Genomic DNA, 21,365 nt, shown 5'->3' with positions numbered 1-21,365 from the left:
TTTGAGAGACGCTAAAGGACCTCAGAATAAGCTTAATCTCATAAAGATAGGATGGCAATAAAAATAAAAGGTTGTATCAGAAAAGCTATGGAGAACTGTATAAGAAATGAAATTGTCATGCAATAATATTGATGTAAATTTAGTATAGCAACTATTCCTCTTCAAGCCCATGTCTTAGAGAAAAGGCTAGGAAGAAAGCAAAACTCTAATACTAATTCTATCCCCAGCAGTGAATTATTTTGGCTTATAATAATCCTACCATCACATCAACAGTTTTTCTAAACAATTCCTTTGGCTTCAGTGGTAATATTCCATGGCATTCAACAAACTAAAATAATATGTTTACCTTAAACTCATTTATAAGTGATTCCTGTTTACAGACAAAATAAACTGCTCTTGTCCCTCATCATATAGCTAGCTTATTCTTTATATAAGAAGCTGATTTATTTAGAAGAGTAGGTAACTGATGAAGAGTCATTATCCATATATTTTTATCAGTTTAATCAGCACATACTACCACCAAAACTACATCCATCCATTCAGCAAATAGTCAAATGCTCAACATATGCCAAGCCCCATTCTAAGCACTTTATGTATTATTTACAGCTAAACAAACCATCGTGACAACGAATAAAAGCACACTGGAGTCCAAAAACGTGTCCAAGTCATACAATTAAGTGGAGCCACTATCTGAAACCGGAGGTGGTATTTCTAAGCCCTACCCTGTAAAATAAAGGTTAATAATACCCAAAAATACCTAAAAGCATTTGTCCTTATGTTAGATATTTATTACAATTAGTAAAACAAAATAATTAATATGGCGTACAGGGCAATATGATTATTTAACAACTGGAACATTTATTGAATGGTAAGAGCTACATTTTTCTGACCTTCCAACCTCAAGTATCATGTAGCACAAAAAAAAAAAAAAAAACCCCACTGACATGATATGCACGAAAAACAGTCTCTAGACATTAACTGTCTCCTAATTAGGTTGATTAATCCAAGGCACTGAAATCAAAGTAAAATTTAAGACTCAAGAAGGAAATCACATTTCATCCAGAAAGAAATTATACACACATAACCACCCTGATTTGGGGTGGCTGAGTGGACCTTTCAGAGGCTGCATGTGATGGGCTGGAATTACAGGACGGGTCCGAGAGAGGAAGATAAAGGACCAGGGTAACTTTGGGTTATTTTAGAATGTACGATTTTAGAAATTAGATTCCTTTGTGAAAGTGATTTATGTCATTAGCTCTATGACCTGGTGGCAAATCACAGCTTCTCAAAACTGTTTCTTTATATAATGAGAATATTATGATCCAAAGGCCTTCTCTCCTCAGAAATTACCATTTTAGGGGCGCCTGGGTGGCTGAGATGATTAAACATCTAGATTTCGGCTCAGGTCAGGATCTCACGGTTCATGAGTCCGAGCCCTGCGCTGGGCTCTGTACTGACAGCTGGCTTGGGATTCTCTCTCTCTCTCTGCCTCTCCCCTGCTCCCACGTGCTCTCTCACTCTCTCAAAATAAATAAACTTAAAAAAAAAAAAATTACCATTCTAAGTATACCAGCTAAGGGTTGAATCTCATAAAGGACTTGTTGCCTTAACTAAGGAGGCAATGAATCATCTATAACATGATCCAAGTTAATCATCTATCGCATTATCAATCTATGGAAATATTTTCTACCCTTAATAAAATAAATGCCTTGCACAATTAATTGCCCTTGGACTATTTTTTTTTTTAACACTTACAACCAAAGTGGCTCGATTTTATTGCAGGGACGCTAGGGAGGAGCAGGGCAAGTGAGGGTCTCTGTAGGAACTCCTATTGCTGAGTAGGACTGCCAGGCCCAGGTCTGTCGGGAAGGCAGGAGAGGATCAGCGGCCTGCCCGCTTTGCTCCATCTTGGGCCCAGGGTCCAGGCCCTCACTACTTGGGGCCGAGGTAGGAAACAGCTTGTCCTGTTTTTCCCAGGGTCTCCAGCAGAAGATCCACGCCGTGCTCAGAGTTGACGCAAACCTTCTCGTTAGGCAGGTCAATGCCAAACTCAACTCCTCCCAGCTTGTTGAGCACCCGACTGACTGCACTGGAGCAGCCTTCACAGGTCCTGTCCACAAACAACTCGTGTTTCAGCATGACTGTGGATGTGGTGGTAGCGCCGCGACGCCTCTGCTGGCTCTCTCCCTTGCACTATTTTTTTTAAAGTTTATTTCTTTATGTTGAGGGAGAGAGAACACACAGGTAGAGGAGGGGCAGAGAGAGAATCCCAAGCAGACTCTGCAATGTCAGCACGGAGTCCAACGTGGGGCTCAATCTCTCGAACTGTGAGATCATGACATGGGCCAAGACCAAGAGTCAGACACTTAACACTTAATCAGCTGAGCCACCCAAGCCCCCACCCCCAGCACTATTTAAAAACGTTATTGATTGGGGCACCTGGGTGACTCAGTCGGTGGAGTGTCTGACCCTTAATTTCAACTCAGGTCATGATCTCAGGGTCATGAGTTTGAGCCCCACGTTGGGCTTCATGCTGAGCATGGAACCTGCTTGGGATTCTCTCTCCCTTTCGTCTTGTCCTTCCCTCACGCTGTCTCTCAAATAAATACAAACTTTAAAAAAAAAGTTACTGATTCATAACTGTTAAGTCTTGGAATCTAAGTCTTAAACCCCAGCTCTGGTGCCTAACTAAAAAAATGAAGGAATGAAGTAAAAATTTTCATAGAGGCTAATCACCAATGTGAGGGATCCCATAGGTTAGGCTGTGTGATTTAGCTGACATCACATGGCAGATCAGATCAGTAAGAGCTCAAGCTCAAGTTGCAATGCCTATATTCAGGTCCCTACCTTCTTTACTCAAACCTGTATCAAATCCCAAACCTCTACAAATGAACAAAAAAAATTTTTAGTAAATTGTACCAGAGGAGTAGAGTGACCCTATGTCCTGGTTTGCCTGGCTTAAGCCTGCTGTCTCGTACAGTTACAATGCTATCTCTTTCATTCTTAAGAAGTACCCCATTTCTGAAGATATCTAATCATCCTGCAGACACCTAGTCACAGCTCAGAGTATTATTTCAATACTAAAAGTTAGGGGATTAAGCTTCTTGCCAGACCCTTTAACAATCATACAGAAGGTGCTAAAACTTTTAAGCACGCACTGACAACCGAAGGTGGGGCCACGTAACTAGTTCTTTCTCTGAACTTCTTCTTTTAAACATCACCTATTTGTCAACTGAATAGATGCAAATTTGGACAACCAACTATAAATATCAGCCTCATTAATGACAAAAAATGAAACCAAAGCATCTTTAGTAACAATACTGACCTAAATTTTAGAGCTTTTACTTTAATACTTTTGCCGCTCCCCTCCTCCTCTAATTCAATTATCCTTTCAGATAATAATCCCTTCCATAACTAGTATTTTATGCGTCCCTAACTATCCTAAAATGAAATTAGTAGGTAATATGTCTACACATAATTTTAAAATCTACATTAATATACATTAAGACAAGGGAGAAATAAAAGCAATTTGTAGTAAAACAGTATGTATTTCCCTATGTAAATGTTTATACGCCTAAAGTGTAAAGCATAACACAGCCAGATGTTTGCCTCTAAGAAATCACCATGAATATGAGAACCTTCAGATACAGACTTCCACAGTCTGTACAAGTATCACTAACAGTCTAACCAGTCATCACAAACAAAATAAAGTAAAATCTTCTCTTGACTTTTACATAGTAGTTGTATTCTTGGTTAATTTTGTATACATTAAAACCATGGGGGGGGGGGACCCTTTGTGTTTAACTAGTTAATAAAACAAAATTAGGTCTTAGCCTCAGATAATTGTAAAACAATTTTCTACCTAAATGAGTGAGCAGCTGGACATTCATGACCCAAGACTGTATGTCTATGTACTAAGGGAGGTCTAGTGTCACTGAGCTCTGTTCACTCAATGTGCTGCCTTCCCTACACTTGTTCAGAAACAATGAGTGAGTCAATGGTGTGTGTGTGTGTGTGTGTGTGTGTGTGTGTGTGTGTGTGTGTGTGTAATAGCCCTATGGGAGCTCATATAAGGAAATAACTACTCTGTTAAGCAACTGGAAGTTTTTCTTTTTTATTTATTTTTCAAATGTTTATTTATTTTTGAGAGAGAGAGACAGAGCCTTGAGTAGCGGAAGGGCAGAGACAGAGGGAGACACAGAATCCAAAGCAGGCTGAGCTGTCAGCACAGAGCCCAACACCAGGCTCGAACTCACGAACCGTGAGATCATGACCTGAGCCGAAGCCGGATGCTTAACCACCTGAGCCACCCAGGCGTCCCTACAAGTTTTTCTTGAGGTATCAAGTGACCCGTGTCTTAAAGGGTAAATACGATTTTACAAAAATAGGCAGAAAGCATGGGGGAAGAAGGCACTCCGAAGGAAGGAGTCTGTGGCACAAAGGTACAATTGCACAAATAGGTGGAAAGTACTGAAGGTGGCAATCTTTTCAAAAGAAAAAACTCCCAAATCACAAGAACATTTTTAAAAGGCACCAAATTTCATAATATTCATCATGAATTACGTTCGAACGCCTCAATGGAATGAGTGCTAGATTGATAATCTGGTTCTAGAGTCTGCATCTAGAGCAAGTTCCTTAATTTCATTTCCTCTTCTATAAAATAGGCAAAATAACTACTAGGTATGTACCCAGTGGATACAAAAATACTGATTCAAAGGGGCACATGCAGCCCAATGTTTACAGCGGCATTATCAACAATAGCCAAACTATGGAAGAAGCCCAAATGTCCATCGACTGATGAGTGGATAAAGAGGTGGTAGATATAAATATAGATACAGATACACACATACACACACACACTCTAATATTACCCAGCCATCAAAAAGAATGAAATCTTGCCATTTGCAATGACATGGATGGAACTAAAGTATACTATGCTAAGTGAAACTCAGTCAGAGAAAGAGAAATACCATATGATTTCACTCATATGTAGAATTTAAGAAACAAAACAGATAAAGGGGAAGGAGGAAAAAAAACAGAGGAAGGCAAATCATAAGAGACTCAACTATAGAGAACTGAGGGTTGCTAGAGGGGTGTTTTGGGGGGGTGGTGGGCTAAATGGATGATGGGCATTAAGGAGGTCACTTGTGATGAGCACTGGGTGTTATATGTAAGTGATAAATCACTAAACTCTACTCCTAAAACCAATATTACACTCTACGTTAACTAACTAGAATTTAAATCTGAAACAAAAGCCTAAGTGAAATAAAAATAAAATAAACAAAATATTCACTAAGTTTTAATAACCTATGCTATTATTAAGGCATTAAGTCAAAGAGCAATCTGTTAAGCAGGTCGACCTCTAGATAAAAACGTTTTCTTGCCATTTTTCATTCATAAAATTCTGCATATGGCATGTTAAGCAGGTAGCACAGTGCCTATCACACAGTGAGACTCATTCCTTGTCCAGTGAGCCCAGGCCATAGCACAGAAGCGTGCTGAACAGGTGCAAGAGCAACAGGATTTCGCGTACAGGACTACCTCAAAACGGTGCAGTGCGCACTTCTTTTTCTAATTCTTTATTTTCTTTTTTTTTTTTTTTCAACGTTTATTTATTTTTGGGACAGAGAGAGACAGAGCATGAACGGGGGAGGGGCAGAGAGAGAGGGAGACACAGAATCGGAAACAGGCTCCAGGCTCTGAGCCATCAGCCCAGAGCCTGACGCGGGGCTCGAACTCACGGACCGCGAGATCGTGACCTGGCTGAAGTCGGACGCTTAACCGGCTGCGCCACCCAGGCGCCCCTCTAATTCTTTATTTTCATCAAAGTAATAACTGAAAGAGTTAACCACCCTCTGTTATTCCTACAGAAAAATAATAGTCTTGCTATTCTGTTATTTCACGGTTTTGCTCCTTCAAGGAAACTTTTTTTTTTTTTTTTAAATCATGACCTCATACTAGTATCTCCAATTCAAATCAACACCACAGGATTCTTCCTTATTTGTATCTTCTCTTCACACACAAGACGACTCTGGTTGCCATTAAAATAAGAGGTAATGCATGTACATCCCAGAAAATTCAAAAATGTTAAATAAAGTTTCTCTCCCTCCCCTGGGTTCTCCATCCGGTTCTTTCCTTCCTCCAGTTTCTTATACATTCTTCCAGATATTTTTTACACATTTAAAATCCATGTTCCCCACCCCGCTCATATCACCACACTACACACTATTCTGTACCCTGTTTTTATCTCCATATAATCCCTCTGAGATCATTCCATATCCATATATTTAAAACTGCACAGTAGTACACTAAAGGGGCACACTATAAATGTTTAAATACTCTCCACTGATGAACATTTAAATTGCTTCAAATCTTTGGATATTTCCAACAGTGCACACAATGTACACTTGATCCTTAGGATAAATTGTTAAACTGTCCTCCCTGGAGGTGATTCCAATTTATTTAAAAAAAAAATTTTTTTTTTAATCTTTATGTTTTAAGAGAGAGGGAGACACAGAGTCCGAAGCAAGCTCCAGGTTCTGAGCTGTCACCACAGAGCCTGACACGGGGCTCGAACTCATGGACTTCGAGATGATGACTGGAGCACAAGTCGGATGCTTAACTGACTGAGCCACCCAGGTGATTTCAATTATTTATAATCTCACTAGCAATGTTATTAATGTTTCTATCTCTCAATATCCTCTGAACCCAGGGAACATCCTTTTTTCTCTTTTCCAATCTAGTAAGGGGAGAATAGATTATCATGCTTCTGTTTGCAGTTTTCTTGATTATAAATGAAGTAAATAGTTGTGTATCCTTTTCTATTAACACTCTATTTGTGTCCTTTGCCATCTTCCTGACTTGTAAGAACTCTTCATACGTTAATGGATTCATTTCCCAGATGTATCTCATATAAGTTTCATGTATTTAAAGACTGGTAATTAAATGGCATTTATTCATATTTTCTATTACATTAAGTCATATATAATATAACCAAAATACTTCTCAGTACGAGAAGTCCAAGTTAACGTGACTATTCAATTTTAGCCCAAATAAAATACAAGGACAGAAGATTTTTAACTGAAATGCAAGTCTGAATGTGTGTTTAATGTACTGTCTACTGACCACATGAAACGGTTACACATTTTAAATGTTACTTGCAGAGCAGTACCACAGACTAAAATACACACACACACACACACACACACACACACACTCATGCACTCTTAGTATGGTGGAGTGGAGTACTTAAGAAATCTCTGACTCACCACCTTAAAATAGATGGGCAGAAAAGGCTCTGATTCTGGCAATACAGTGAGACTGAACAGACTTTCCCTTCTAAAAATAATCAAAACGCTAAATAGAAGCAAATAAAATAGAAAAACTACAAGAGCTCCAAAAGAAAAAAGGAGACATCGAAATGCTGGATAAGACGAAACTAAGAGCAAAAAGTCAAGGTTTGTAACGCAAGGAGAGTGGTGTGTGCCAGAATTGGGGACCCTAGAAAAACCTATCAACGCTGAAAGGTAGCAAGAAAGCTATTTCCTGGGGTTTTCTGGCAGGTGGGTGCGGTGTCCCATAAAACACTGAAACTCAAACCCATGTTCTGTGCAGGTGCTATTTATTTAGCTTTTTATTTCATACACAACGTGTGAATCCACGAGCTGAAAATGTATGTAAAAATGAGCTGAAGCTTAGTGTGCCCAGAAGAAACAAATCCCCAAAAGCACTGACTGTGTAAAGCTACTTCTACAAATGCAAGGCACAGCCACAAGTCCCATGGAAAAAGCTACATCCATATTATTAAAAACAACAGGGGCTCCTGGGTGGCTCAGTCGGTTAAGTGTCTGATTTCGGCCCAGGTCATGATCTCAGGGTCCGTGAGTTTGAGCCCCGCATCGGGCTCTGGGCTGACAGCTCAGAGCTTGGAGCCTGTTTCAGATTCTGTGTCTCCCTCTCTCTCTGACCCTCCCCCCTTCATGCTCTGTCTCTCTCTGTCTCAAAAATAAATAAACGTTAAAAACAACAACAACAAAGCTACTCAAGGGACAGATCCACTCTACGGGATCAACACGCAAACAAGGGATGGTTAGAACCCGAAGAACTTAAAAAAACGACAGTGTGGGGCGCCTGGGTGGCGCAGTCGGTTAAGGTCACGATCTCGCGGTCCGTGAGTTCGAGCCCCGCGTAGGGCTCTGGGCTGATGGCTCAGAGCCTGGAGCCTGTTTCCGATTCTGTGTCTCCCTCTCTCTCTGCCCCTCGCCCGTTCATGCTCTGTCTCTCTCTGTCCCAAAAATAAATAAACGTTGAAAAAAAAAAAAAGACAGTGTGTAATAAAACATAAAGTAAGTATGATAAATATTTATTTAGAAAGAGAACATGTGCATGTGTGACAGCAGGAGAGGGGCAGAAAAGAGGGGGGCAGAGGATCTGAAGCAGGCTCTGTGCTGCTGACAGTAGAGAGCCCAACGAGGGGCTTGAACTCACAAACCATAAGATCATGACCTGAGCCAAAGTCAGAAGCCTCATCAACTGAGCCACCGAGGCGCCCCTAAAATAAGTATGTTAAAAATGATTCAAGACCTACATTTTAATAGTTATGGATCAAACAGATGATGCCCAGGACTAGCTTCAAATGGAGGCAGAGGAGTGTTTCTGGTGGGGATATAAACAAAACAGAATTCATAATTGTTAAAGCTGGGAAATGGGTTATTACAACATTCTCTTTATCTTTGTAGAAGTTTGACACTTTCACTTGATTGAAATAAGCAAAAATATTTTTTTAAAAAAGGGGGGAGGGAACAGAAGCTAGGAGGAAGAACAGGATACAGTAAACTAAGAAAAGGCAGCCTGGAAGTGAGGGAAGAGGGGGAAAGGTTTTTAGAATTAAAAAAGAGAGAAAATTAGTAAAACGGAAGGCTTACTTTAAGAAACTAATCAAAGCAGAGGACAAATAACTACCAAGATGAAAAAAATTATGGATAAGTCTGTAGATGCAAGTAGAATTCTACAGAGATGCCTAAAAAATGATGTTTAAGAGAACATGTGATACGAATTCCAGAGAAGGGAAAGAATGAAGAAGAGATGCTATTCAGAAATAAGGCTGAGACTCTCCCAGTTATAATATAAAAGACACCATCTTCAGAGCAGAAAAGTACACTGAACCCAAGCAAGATAAAATAAACATAAATTCATACCTAGACCAGCACGGTAAGATGAAGAATGCCAAAGACAAGAAAATTCTTAGAAGCAACCAGAGAAAGGACACGTTACCTATCAAGGAAGAAACAACAATATGACCGACAGGCTGATTTTTCATCAGAAAACAATCAAGTATCTTCCAAGTGCTGAGAAAAACAACTGTCAGTCAGAATTCCTCAACCAATTAAAGTACCATATAAAAGCAGGTGCAAAATAAATGATCTATCAAAGAGAGAAGTTCCCACTCAGACCTTTACTGAAAAAACCCTTTTGGAGTGGGAAGGAAGAAATAATGGAATAAAAGAGAAGTCACCAGTTAGAATAATTACAGTAACTGAAATTTCAAGTAACTGAAAAATTCTTGGTCTTAATCTGTGAAGTTTCCACTTTCCTAAAACCGTAACAACACAAAATTATTACAACATGTTGAATAGCAATACACGTGTGACACCTCATGTTCGCAGAGGGTTGTATTGGATTATTGAGAAATACAGAACTTCTTTTGTACTTAGCATGTGCAAAGAACTGAGTTGGTTATAAAAAGGACATGTGTCTCCCAACCCTCTTTTAGAGGATTATCTACCTTTTCTTAGAAGTTTACTTATTTATTTGGGGGGGGTGGGGGAGGGGCAGAGAGAGAGAGAAAGAGAGAATCCCAAGCTGACAGCACAGAGCCCAAGGCTCATCTCATGTGAGATCATGACCTGAACTGAAATCAAGAGTCAAGAGCAGGAGGCTTAACCAATTGAGCCACCCAGGAGCCCCTACATTTTTAAGTAGGGTTATCTTTTTTTTCAACAAGTGTCTGCCTTTTTGACTACACTTTCTAAAATCTGACAAGTATTAATTTGCTACCAGGAAGAAAGGTTTCATTAGAATAATCAAAGATCTCAAATATCTCAATAGCTCACTACCATTTTAAGGTAACTGACAAGGTGTGGGTTCATTTGAGGTATTTATTGGCATGATTTTAACCAACATCTACATGCTAATGACCCACAGATTTGCCCTTTACCTATTTGGGCAATTAACGTTTCCACTTCTAAACCTGTCTATTCACCTGTGAAACAGAGTTAATGCCAATCTCTATTACTCCACTGGGTTGTCATGAAGATTAAGTGAGTTCATGCAAATTGATCCAGAACACTATGTGACACATAAGCCTCAATGACCATGTACGACCACACGTATTTTTCTCTCACAACCAGACTGAGCGAGTGCTCCTACGCACACATGCGCACGCACACACACAAGTCCCCCTGGACAGGCCTTTGAGACTTTAAACTTTACACATTAAAAAAAAAATTAAATTTGCCTTGCTAACACAGTCTACTGTTGATTCTCTTCCCCTATTCAATTTTCTTAGCAAAAGCACCTGGTTGCCCTAGTTAGAAACCTGGGTGTCATCCTAATGCTTCCTTTGGCCTTACTCCCCAGGCCCTCTGGTATTTCGTCACCTAAACTCATGGATGTAATTTTACCTCAGTTAAGACTTCATTTGGAAACCTCAGACCAATAAGCATTGTATACTTTGGGAACATATATCTCCCTCTCCTTAACTATACACCACCAAAGGCTTTATTTTGTCTAGATTTGATACAAAACTTTGTATAGCAAATTAATAAAAATGCAAAACGCCTGTAATCTGACAGTATGTAAAATAAATATATTTTAAAAATAAGGAGGAGTCGATCAGAAAGAACAGAGGGAGACATGGACACAGAAAAGGGACAGACACGGAAGAAAACAATCCAATATATTGCCTAAGGAGTGTGAATTAGAGTCCATCAACCCACTGACAAACCCATGCCCTGCCGTGGAGACGATGGCCATTATACACCTGAGCAGCCACGGAACTCATCAGGAGGCCACATTTACTAAGCAACTTCCTGACGATGACTTGATTCCTATGTGAGTCTATCTGCCCACTGAAAGAGAACACACTGATCATGCCAATACAAGTACTGCAATCTTTGTGCCAGTTATTCCTCACTGTAAACGAATAATGCTCTTGGTTTTTTTCTTTTAAGTGTATTTATTTTGAGAGAGAGCAAGCAAGTGGGGGAGGAGCAGAGAGGGAGGGAGGGAGGGAGAGAGAGTGACTCCCAAGCAGGCTCCTCACTGTCAGTGCAGAGCCCCACTCAGGGCTCAAACCCACGAGCCATGAGATCATCGTGACGTGAGCTGAAGTCGGACACTTAGCTGATGGAGCCACCCAGGTACCCCAATGTTCTTGGTTTTATACACCAATCACATTGAACTTGATTGGTGTGGATCTATCCCTGAAGTGTGTTTGAGTCCACAAAGCTAAAGGCCATACTCTGAAGTGCACTAAACTCAGGGAGGTAAGGCAACCAACTCCTTCTACCAGCCCATCCACACTCCCAACTTCTCTGTAGTGTTATATGGTTGAGCGTCCTCATACATTTATAAACATGAGTATCTACTAGACCTCAAAATGTCCTAAACAGAAGTAAATGTCTTTCCAAACCTGTTACTATACTTACAGTCCTTATTTCTACTCATTATTCCACCATCCTCCTCCCCCTCCTAGCCACCCAGGTCCAGGTCCATCAGCACTGCCTTTGACTTTCACTCTGCTTTTCTCATCCTACCACCAGCTGTCAAGCCCTCTCTGCGTCTACATGTTGATCTTCTCAAGCCTCATTCCTATTTCTATCATCCAAGTTAACCGTATCATTTCACCTCAACTAATCCAATCACCTAACTGATCTATCAGGCTTTAGGGCTGTCTTTCTCTAATCCATTTTATAGCCTGCTGCCAGATTAACCTTAAATTCCATTCTGGGTATATTAATAATCCCTTGCTCAAAAATGGCCTGCTGAAGAAAGAATAAATTTATAGCCTAGCACTCACCATCCTCCAGAATAAGACTCTAACCTATAGATTTCAACTAATATAAATGGTAAAGAGATACTGAACCTCTCAGCAGCAGGGTGAGCTGGGAGGGGAGGGGGGGAATCCATTTTCCCCAGTGTGGCATATAAAGATGGTTTTTCTGTGTACCATAACACAAGAACATTTGGGAAGCACTGTCCTGACTGAGGCCCAACCTTATTTCTATGATTACCATTCCTGCAACAGCAGGAAGAGCAAGCACCGAGCAATAATGAGGCACCTCCCATATACCTGAAGCCAAACATATCGGCACTAATTATGTTAGAAGCTGGTAACACGGCAGGTACTGGGGAGAAAGTGAAAAAGCAAACACCAAGTAATCTCCAGCACTAGTGACAAGGTACTTGGGTCCATGAACACAGTCTTCCAAAACCAAAGCACCTATACCAAGGCTGGATGCAGCAGGTGTCAGAGTAACTAGTCATTAAGATCATCTAACTATCGCCTTTTGTTGATTTCTGTGCTCACCAAGCAATTTCCTAATGCTGAATTTGGTTCCTCCTGTAAACTGGTCTGTAGGCAATTAACATTATTCTCTGATCGATTTACAGTTTTTGCAGTTCCACTCTCAGACTGCCAACAAATGAGACATGGGGCCCAAAAGGCCAAGGGGACAAACCCTGGGCCGTCAATGTCCACTATGCTTTTACTCATCTGGTGCCCCTGCCAAACAAACTGTTCCTTATCCTGATTTTGGTGGCAGTGGGGAATCCTTGCAAAACTGTTATTGGGCCATCATAGCAACAGTTACTATTTATTAAAAGTCATACAAACCCAGGGCATTCATGAATGCGCACATGCATTCTTGGGAGAAAGAGCTGACTGTAGTGTTAAACTAAAATCCAACTGTATTCAAACTTTTGAAACATAATTCTAAAAGTAACAGACCTAAAATCCAACACTGGCTGAGATATTTGTCAAATTAAGAAATCAAAATAATATGATTTCTGTCACGACAAATTGTTATCATAGAGAACTAATATGGATTCTTCAGACCCAAAGGGATATGTGTCACTATGGTTATAATAAAAGCAAAAAGTAAGCCAGAGTGGTCCAAGCAGTCAAGCAGTTGATTATTTTTGTGGGCAAAAGAAAATAAGGAGCTAGAAACCAGAGAATAAACAGGCAAGGGGAAAGGCAGGAAAAAAAACCCAGAGCTCGCAATAAAAAGAAAAAAACTTTACCTATCTTTCTGCCCCAAATATTTTAAATTCTTTCTCCTGGTCCATCAGATCTCCAGCCACCACCATCCCATGAATGAGGAAAAATGATTACCAGTGACAGTAGTCTTGCTATCAACACCTGCTACAGCACAGTGGTGCTTTTTTTAGGGGCCAAGATGGCCTTTTTATGAACACAGGGCACCTCCTCTGCTCCCCTAAACAATCAGTACTTTAGAAAACCCCAAACCAATAAAATGTTGTTCTTGTAGAAGAATGTTCATCCTATCTTCTAACTCACCTACACAGCTGTCACCACTATGGTGGTGAAGACACGTAACAAAGTTTTAGCCTCTAACAAATGTTGGGATGTGTGTGAACTGCCATGTGCGCATAGCAAAGAAAACGCACAGTCTTTGTACTTCGCTTCACACAAAGCAGCAGAGCCAATCCACATGTTAGAAACAAATGTAATGCCCAGTCCTTCATCTCTGACCTGTCTGCTGTTTCCTCACATTTTAGCAGCTGGATGCCGAGCTGCCTTAACAGGAATGGTATACCTTCTATTCAAAGATTCTCAACTCTCTGGCCAAGACATACAGGTTTGGAATGACAGTTTAATACATCCAGCTGGTAGTACTAACACTACTTTACAAATGTGTCAATCTGCATAAGAAACAATGACACATACACAACCACAACTTACCAACGTTTAAATTATCAGTGCTACTAAAAGAACCAAGGTTAATACCAACGTCTACACTTCCTTCCCCTTAGAAAACTATGCAATTTACTGATATGAAACTACTCTAGCCACTGATTTGCAAATGAAAAGAAAAATGATAGTGAGAAACAAGAGGTTTCCTTAAAAGGAATACCAAAACAGGGGCGCCTGGGTGGCTCAGTCGGTTAAGCGTCCAACTTCAGCCCAGGTCATCTCACAGTTCGTGAGTTCGAGCCCTGCGTCGGGCTCTGTGCTGACAGCTTGGAACCTGGAGCCTGCTTCGGATTCTGTGTCTCCCTCTCTCTCTCTGCATCTCCCCAGCTCATGCTCGCACTTTACCTCTGTCAAAAATAAATAAACTTAAAAAAAAAAAAAAAAGGAATACCAAAACAAAACAGGAAGTCAAGTCTTAAGTTTGGTACTGACAGACATCTTGATCTCTAATAGAAAGCATGTTCTAGTAATTAAAATCAGGTCAAAACTGCCTTGCTAGCTTAGTATATGAGTCAAGTTTTGAGATTTCCTAGGAAAACTACTAAAAATAGTTCATAGCTTATACTATTGAAGACACCGGTGTACTTTTATACAAACTTTGCCTTTTTTTTTTAAGTTTATTTATTTTGAGAGGGAGAGCACAGGAGGAGCAGGCGGGGAAGGGGGAGGGAGGGGAGGGAGAAGGGGGGGGGAGAGAGGGAGAATTCCAAGCAGGCTCCATGCTGACAGTGCACTCAATCCTAATGCGGGGTTCAATCCTGCAAACCATGAGATCATGACTTGAGCCGAATTCAAGTGTGAGATGCTCAAGAGGCTTAACCACCCAGGCACCCCATGAACTCTGTCTTTTGTAAGTCTACGACAAGCTGGATTAAGCCATTTCTAAAGCACAGAAATTATATAATTATTTGTAGACTAATTTTCCCATCAACAGCTAACCCGTGCCACATACATTTATCTCTGCTGCTATATTATGACATACCCTTTGTACCCTATGTACCCTTTGTACCCTATGACAGCCGTCTATCCGATAGCTGTCATAGGGTACAAAGGGAAGAACAGAGTCAACAGGAATTTAAGAGACTGTGGTAAGGAGATTATTCTACATTTGGAACTAAATTTATGTAGGTTGCCGATTATATTCTACTGAACTACTGGGTACAGCACAAAACAATAACCTTGAAAAATAAAGTAGTGCTTAGTAAAATAGAGAGGAAAAAAAAAAGATGAAGTCTTTATTCTTACATACCCTTACAGCTTGCCAATACTGATCTGAACTGGTTACAATTTATTTTGGGGGCAGCCACAAGAAGGCAGGACACAGGTAAACTCCAGACACTACCTATGGAATTGGGCCTCATCACTAGGCCTAGTGAGAAAGAAAAGGTTACGTAAATGTGATAACACATTCTTACACAGGGGAGAGCATTAGAGCCAGAGTAAGAAAGTTCACAATACAGGAGAACAGGAAAGTAGTTCCATGTGGCTGGAGCACAGAGGGAAGGAAGAGTGAGAAAGGAGGCTTCGAGAAAAACTGGAAGGTCTCCTAAGTCCCATTAAGGAAAATGGACTTCTTTTAACATGGTAGTCGTTGAATATCTTACCAATCGATAATTACTTCCTTCCCCGACTCTTTTTAAACAGAAGTATGTATCAAAAGATAAATGGGAGCTGCTCTCGTTGAAGAGCATGGTTGTGTAAAGCCCCAATTCTCCCCACTTCCAGACAAAAGAGAATCCAGAGAAAGGAGAGATGACCTCAGATGAACGTGGCCTGTAAAGGAAGGCTTTATGATAAAAGGCAGTGGACAACAGGAAGGGTACTTTTCTATAAAAGTTGAATTTGAGTTCACAGCTAACTGGCTATGTAAGTATGTAAACCAATATGCTTCAGTTTTCCTACAGGTAAACACATGTCTCATCTATCCGTAACTGCACATGGAGTAGTGCAAGGAAACAGATCTGAAAGTATTATAAACAATAATTTGTAACCGACTATGGAATGAGTGCAGGGGCACCTAAATTATCTTGCAGCGTAGGTGTGATTTCAACATACAAAAATGGTAGACGGAAAGCTTTACAAGTGAGGATAGCAGTAAGTAGAGGGATAGAAACAAACTATGGAGTACTTTGGGTAAACAATTTGGCTCAAGTTTAAGGACGGAGTAGTCACAAGTTTTCCTTAAGTGAACTTTTATGCCAAACCATTTCTGACTATTTTTTCCTTAAGTTGAGAATTTCAAACCAAGGGTATATTAATTATTCAAAACTCTTAAGTACGAAGACCTGAAGGCAAGGAGAGTCATGCAAGCACTATGTAGTCACAAAAACTGGAAGCCACCTCATGTCCAGCACTAGGTTACCAGTCAAATTAAGTACGGTAATGCTCACAATAAAGTAACATAGAACTATCAAAAGTTACAAAATCTATGTATACTGACATGAATGTATCTCCGAGACATTACGTAAGAACTGAATTTTTAACCATCTATTTGTATTATTTGTAAATCTAAAAAATCAACAAATTAAAAAAAAAAAAGGATCTATTAACTAGCATTTCAACAAATGGTGCCAGGAAACTGAACAACCACGTGAAAAGAAACGAAGGTTGGACCCCTTCCTCCCACCATATACAAAAATTAACTCAAATGGACCAAAACCCTCAATGTAACACCTAAGATACTTTAAGTCTTAGATGAAAACGTAAGTATACATCTTCATGACGTTGGATTAGGCAATGGTTCCTTACATATTACACCAAGAGCACAAGCAACCTAAGAAAAAAAGAAATTGGACTTCATCAGAATTACCAACTTTTGTGTTTCAAAGGACACTATCAAGCAAGTAAATGACAACCTACAAAATGGGAGAATATATTTGTAAATCCTGTAACTGATAAAAGCACAGCATCCACAATATATAAAGTAGTATTACAACTTAACAAAGACAACCCAATTAAAACATGAGCAAAGATTTGGAACTGCCAATTCTCCCAAAGATACACAAATGGCCAGTAAGCACATGAAAACATATACAACATCCATTAATCGTCTGGAAAATGTGAATCAAAAGCACAGGGAGATACTGCTTCCCACCCACTAGCATTGCTGGTGAGGATGCAGATTCCACGATGGTGGAAGCTTAAGATGGTGCAGCCGCTCAGGCACTCTAGTAGTTCCCCGAATGCGTAAAAAGCACTAGCACATGACCCAGGTATATACTCAAGAGAAATGAAAACATGTTCACACAAAAACGTGTACATGAATGTTCACAGTAGCATTATTTGAAATCGTCAAATTTGGAAGGAATCCAAATATCCACAGACTGATAATGGGATAAAAATGTAGTATATTCATACAATGGTATATTATTCAGCCATAAAAAGGCATGGCTAAGTCTTTAGCCTTTAAGACATTATGCTATGTGAAAGAAGTCAGACACAAAAGGCCTCAGAGCGTATGATTCCAGTTATATGATAAAATGGCCAAAATAGGCAAATCTACAGAAATACAAAGTAAATTAGGGGCGCCTGGGTGGCTCAGTCGGTGGAGCATCTGACTTCGGCTCAGGTCATGATCTCAGGGTTTGTGAGATCGAGCCCCACGTCAGGCTCTGTGCTGACAACTCAGAGCCTGGAACCTGCTTCGGATTCTGTGTCTCCCTCTCTCTCTGTCCCTCCCCTGCTCATGCTCTGTCTCTTTGTCAAAAATAAATAAACATTAAAAAAATTAAAAAAAAAAAAGAATTACAAAGTAAATTAGTAGCTCTCAGGAGCTGGGGGAAAGGAAGATGGGGAGTAACTGTTAACAGGCATAGTTTCTTTTTGTGATGATGAAAATGTTCCAAAATTACAGTAGTGGCATTGCACAACTTTGTGAATACACTAAAAACTGCGGAATCATATACTTTAGGCGAATTTTACAGTATTTGAATTATACATACATACATACGTACACACACACACACACACACACACACACACACACACACACACTTTTAATTATTTTTTTAAAAGTAAGCTCTACACCCAACGTGGGGCTTGTACTCCCGACCCCATGATCAAGAGTTGCATGCTCTACCAACTGGGCCAGCCAGGCACTCCACTCTGCCATATTTAAATACAGCAATAAAGAAAAAATGGTGACAAGAAATAAAATAATAAAAAATGCCATTTTCTTATAGTCTAATCTCTGTGCAAAATAAATGAAATGCCCTTAGATAAAAGAAATTTGCCGAATAAACACTGCCTTTTAAATATCTTCTTTACTCTTAGACTTAACCACTGAGCCCAGTCAAGGCACACTCCTCTGCTTCTTTTCCTCATCTACTGAAGTTGTTACTCTCTTGATCATTCCTCTAATTATATGGTTCCCAAGTTTTTTCTACCTCAAATATCTTGGCAGGTATGGGAAAGGAGGAAGAAATAAAAATTTTCTGGGGACCATCAGTAGTTTGATAAATGCTCTCATCTCAATTTGAAGTCACTTCAACATACTACACCATTTCCCATTTCAAATGTCGGTCCTTGGATGTTTATTATACTTACAAGATTAAATACAGTAAAAGCTAAATTACATTAAAAATAACTTCCACATAACATAATGATATTAATGGGACATTCAATCCTGCCAAACTCTAAGTTTTTGACATCACCAAGATGGTCTCTGTAACCAGCCTCCAAATAATCTAGGGTATTTTCTGATTAAAAGATGCATAAACCCTTACTGTAACCTTTCCAACCTCTTCACTAGTCTATCAGAATTATGAGAAGACAGCACAAGCATTGAAGGTCTAAAAAATATACTGCTCAATACGTGGAAATAATACCAGGCAGAAAGGTCAAAACACCATTTATGTATGTGTGTTAACGGCAGGGCTCTAATACTATAGTTCTTAAAGAGCAAAACTTTTCTGAGCTATGTTCAAGTAATGGCTTGGACTGAGCAAAACAAGAGGCGAAGTGAGAGTACTAATTCTAAAGGACTAACGCCGGCCAAGAGTGACCTGACCATTAAAAAGTGTGATGTGAACATCAGTATCACACTCTTAAGTATTCAGAAGTATTTTCATGTACCTTCTCACTTAATTCCCAGTTACCCTGATATTTATAAACAGCAATCTAAGCTTGCCCTTTAAGAAGAAAGCACTTACATTAAATTTCTAGAAATCCTCACAGTCACGTTCTCACCACCTGCACCACCGTTTCCCCATTTCTGCAAGTAAAGCCTATGCAAACATACAGGAGAGACAATGTTCACAGTCACTAAACTAAGGAATAGTTACGACACACACTTAGTGCCACATTATGCCAAACCCAGCTAGAGTAAATGGTCCAGAGGATGAAGAGATCATGGAATACAGCTCATGTAGATAGAAAAAAATGTAAAATGGATTGGGAAGATCTGTGTGAAAGACAAAGGTTTTTTTTGAGATGCTTGGACCATGCTGGTTCACAACTAACCTGTCTTCAAAAGCTGTGTAGCTTTTTTTTTTTTTAAAGTTTATTTATTTTGAGAAAGAGAGAGAATGAGCTAGGAAGCACAGAGAGAAAGGAGGACAGAGTATCCAAAGCGGGCTCTGTGCTGGCAGCAGAGAACCCAATGGGGGCTCAAACTGAGGAACCGTGAGATCGTGACCTAAGCCGAAATTGGACACTTAACCAACTGAGCCCCCCCCCCCCAAGCACCCCAAAGCCGTGTAACTTTCAAAGCTAAATGCAAGCAACTCCGAAAGATCATTATCTACATATTTCATTAATGCCAACTCTGCTTTTGGGTTGAGAGATCAGAGCGAAGACAGAGATTATATTAACCTTACATTAACATTCTCAATATAAGGAAGCAGAAGCCATTCCAAAATACCAGTTCTTTCATTTTTCAGGAATTAATATGGACTCAACTACTCAGAAAAGTGCTCAATCACTCATCACAATGACGACTAGCAAGTTTCAAGGCAGAATCCCCCCAGAGTAGCAATTTTCAAAGTGTGATCTGGGGACCTCTAGGAGTCTCTCTTGCACTCTTTGGGGAGAAGGCACAAAGTCAAACCATTTTCACAATACTAAGATGCTATTTGCTTTCTCACCGTCACTCTTAAATGAGTGTTTTCGAGAAGCTACAAGAGATGGGACATTACAATAGAACGTAAAGCAATGCCACTATTTACTTTTCTTTTTACAAGTTATTATCCTACTTATATGTGGTATCTAAAGTAGTCAAATTCACAGATGGAAAGAATGGTGGTTGCCAGAAGGGAAGAACAGGGAATTCAGTTGGAAAAGATGAAAAAATTCTGGGGATGGCTGGTGGTGACGGTTGCACAATATACAAGTAATTCATGCCCTAGAACGGTACACTTAAAATAGTAAATTTTATGTTATATATATTTTACCACAATCTTAAAAACCACACATTATATTAACTAAGAGGCTTATTATTCCAAATGTATTGTAAACAATTACTTTTAATTTCTAATAATGTGAACATCTATAGGTAATAGTTTCCACAAAAGCTTTTGGGTTCCACAATGTGTTTAGGTTGCAAAGGTGTCCAGAGTCCAAGAAGTTTGAAAACCACTGCCCTAGAGGTAGGTGTGGTTGTCCTGGCTGGTAGAGCATGCAACTCTTGATCTTGGGGTTGTGAGTTTGAGCCGACGTTGGGCAAAGAGTTTACTTAAAAACAAACAAACAAACAAACAAACCCACAAGCCCTAGAGTTAGATTATGTAAATCGTCCACTGGACCCCATAACTCCAATCTAATTAACACTCATCACCAAATAAAAACAACCCCTTTGGTGCCAAGTCTATTGGTCCGTTTCTCTGAGGTAGGTATCAATACCTTTCTATATATGCTCGTATCTTGACATCAGTAAGACCTAGGTTTCACTGTTTTTTCTTGCTATAGGTTTCAAAGGCATTCAACCACAACAGTGGGGAATGTCATACCCCTAATACACGGCAACCACCAATTACAGTGAGCACCTCTATACCCACCACCCAGATTCTACCATTAACCTTTTGTCATATTATATTCGCTCTATTACATATCCACTCATTTCTATTAGTTTGCATGTAAACCGAAGATATCAGTACATACATTCACTCATTTTTCCTTTTGAAGCAAAATTTACATACAATGAAATGCATAAATGCTAGGTGTACATTTTTTGAGTTTTGACAGATGCATATACCTGTGGAACTTCAACCCATTTCAACATAAAGAACACCATAATCACCACGAAAAGTTCCCTTTGGTCAAGTCAATCACTGCCTACGTTCCCACAGAGGCCACTATTCTGATTTTTCACCCACAGACTACTCTTTTGCCTCTTCTACAATTTCATATAAAGGGAATCACACAATGTACT

The 21,365-nt window shown here is 39.8% G+C and overlaps 2 protein-coding genes across 2 annotated transcripts in view; both read right to left on the bottom strand.

Moving 5' to 3' along the window:
• YWHAQ (tyrosine 3-monooxygenase/tryptophan 5-monooxygenase activation protein theta) overlaps positions 1-21,365 on the bottom strand; it is a 39,268-nt gene that overhangs the window by 10,401 nt on the left and 7,502 nt on the right. The gene's annotated exons all lie outside the window — the stretch shown is intronic.
• On the bottom strand, positions 1,755-2,252 carry LOC115511139 (copper transport protein ATOX1-like). The gene has a single exon (XM_032592724.1). It carries the CDS (start codon positions 2,137-2,139, stop codon positions 1,933-1,935), a length of 207 nt encoding a protein of 68 aa, XP_032448615.1. The 5' UTR covers positions 2,140-2,252; the 3' UTR covers positions 1,755-1,932.

Source organism: Lynx canadensis, chromosome A3 (assembly GCF_007474595.2).
Source record: "Lynx canadensis isolate LIC74 chromosome A3, mLynCan4.pri.v2, whole genome shotgun sequence".
NCBI classification, from domain to species: domain Eukaryota; kingdom Metazoa; phylum Chordata; class Mammalia; order Carnivora; family Felidae; genus Lynx; species Lynx canadensis.
This window is presented reverse-complemented; position numbering and strand designations above follow the sequence as displayed.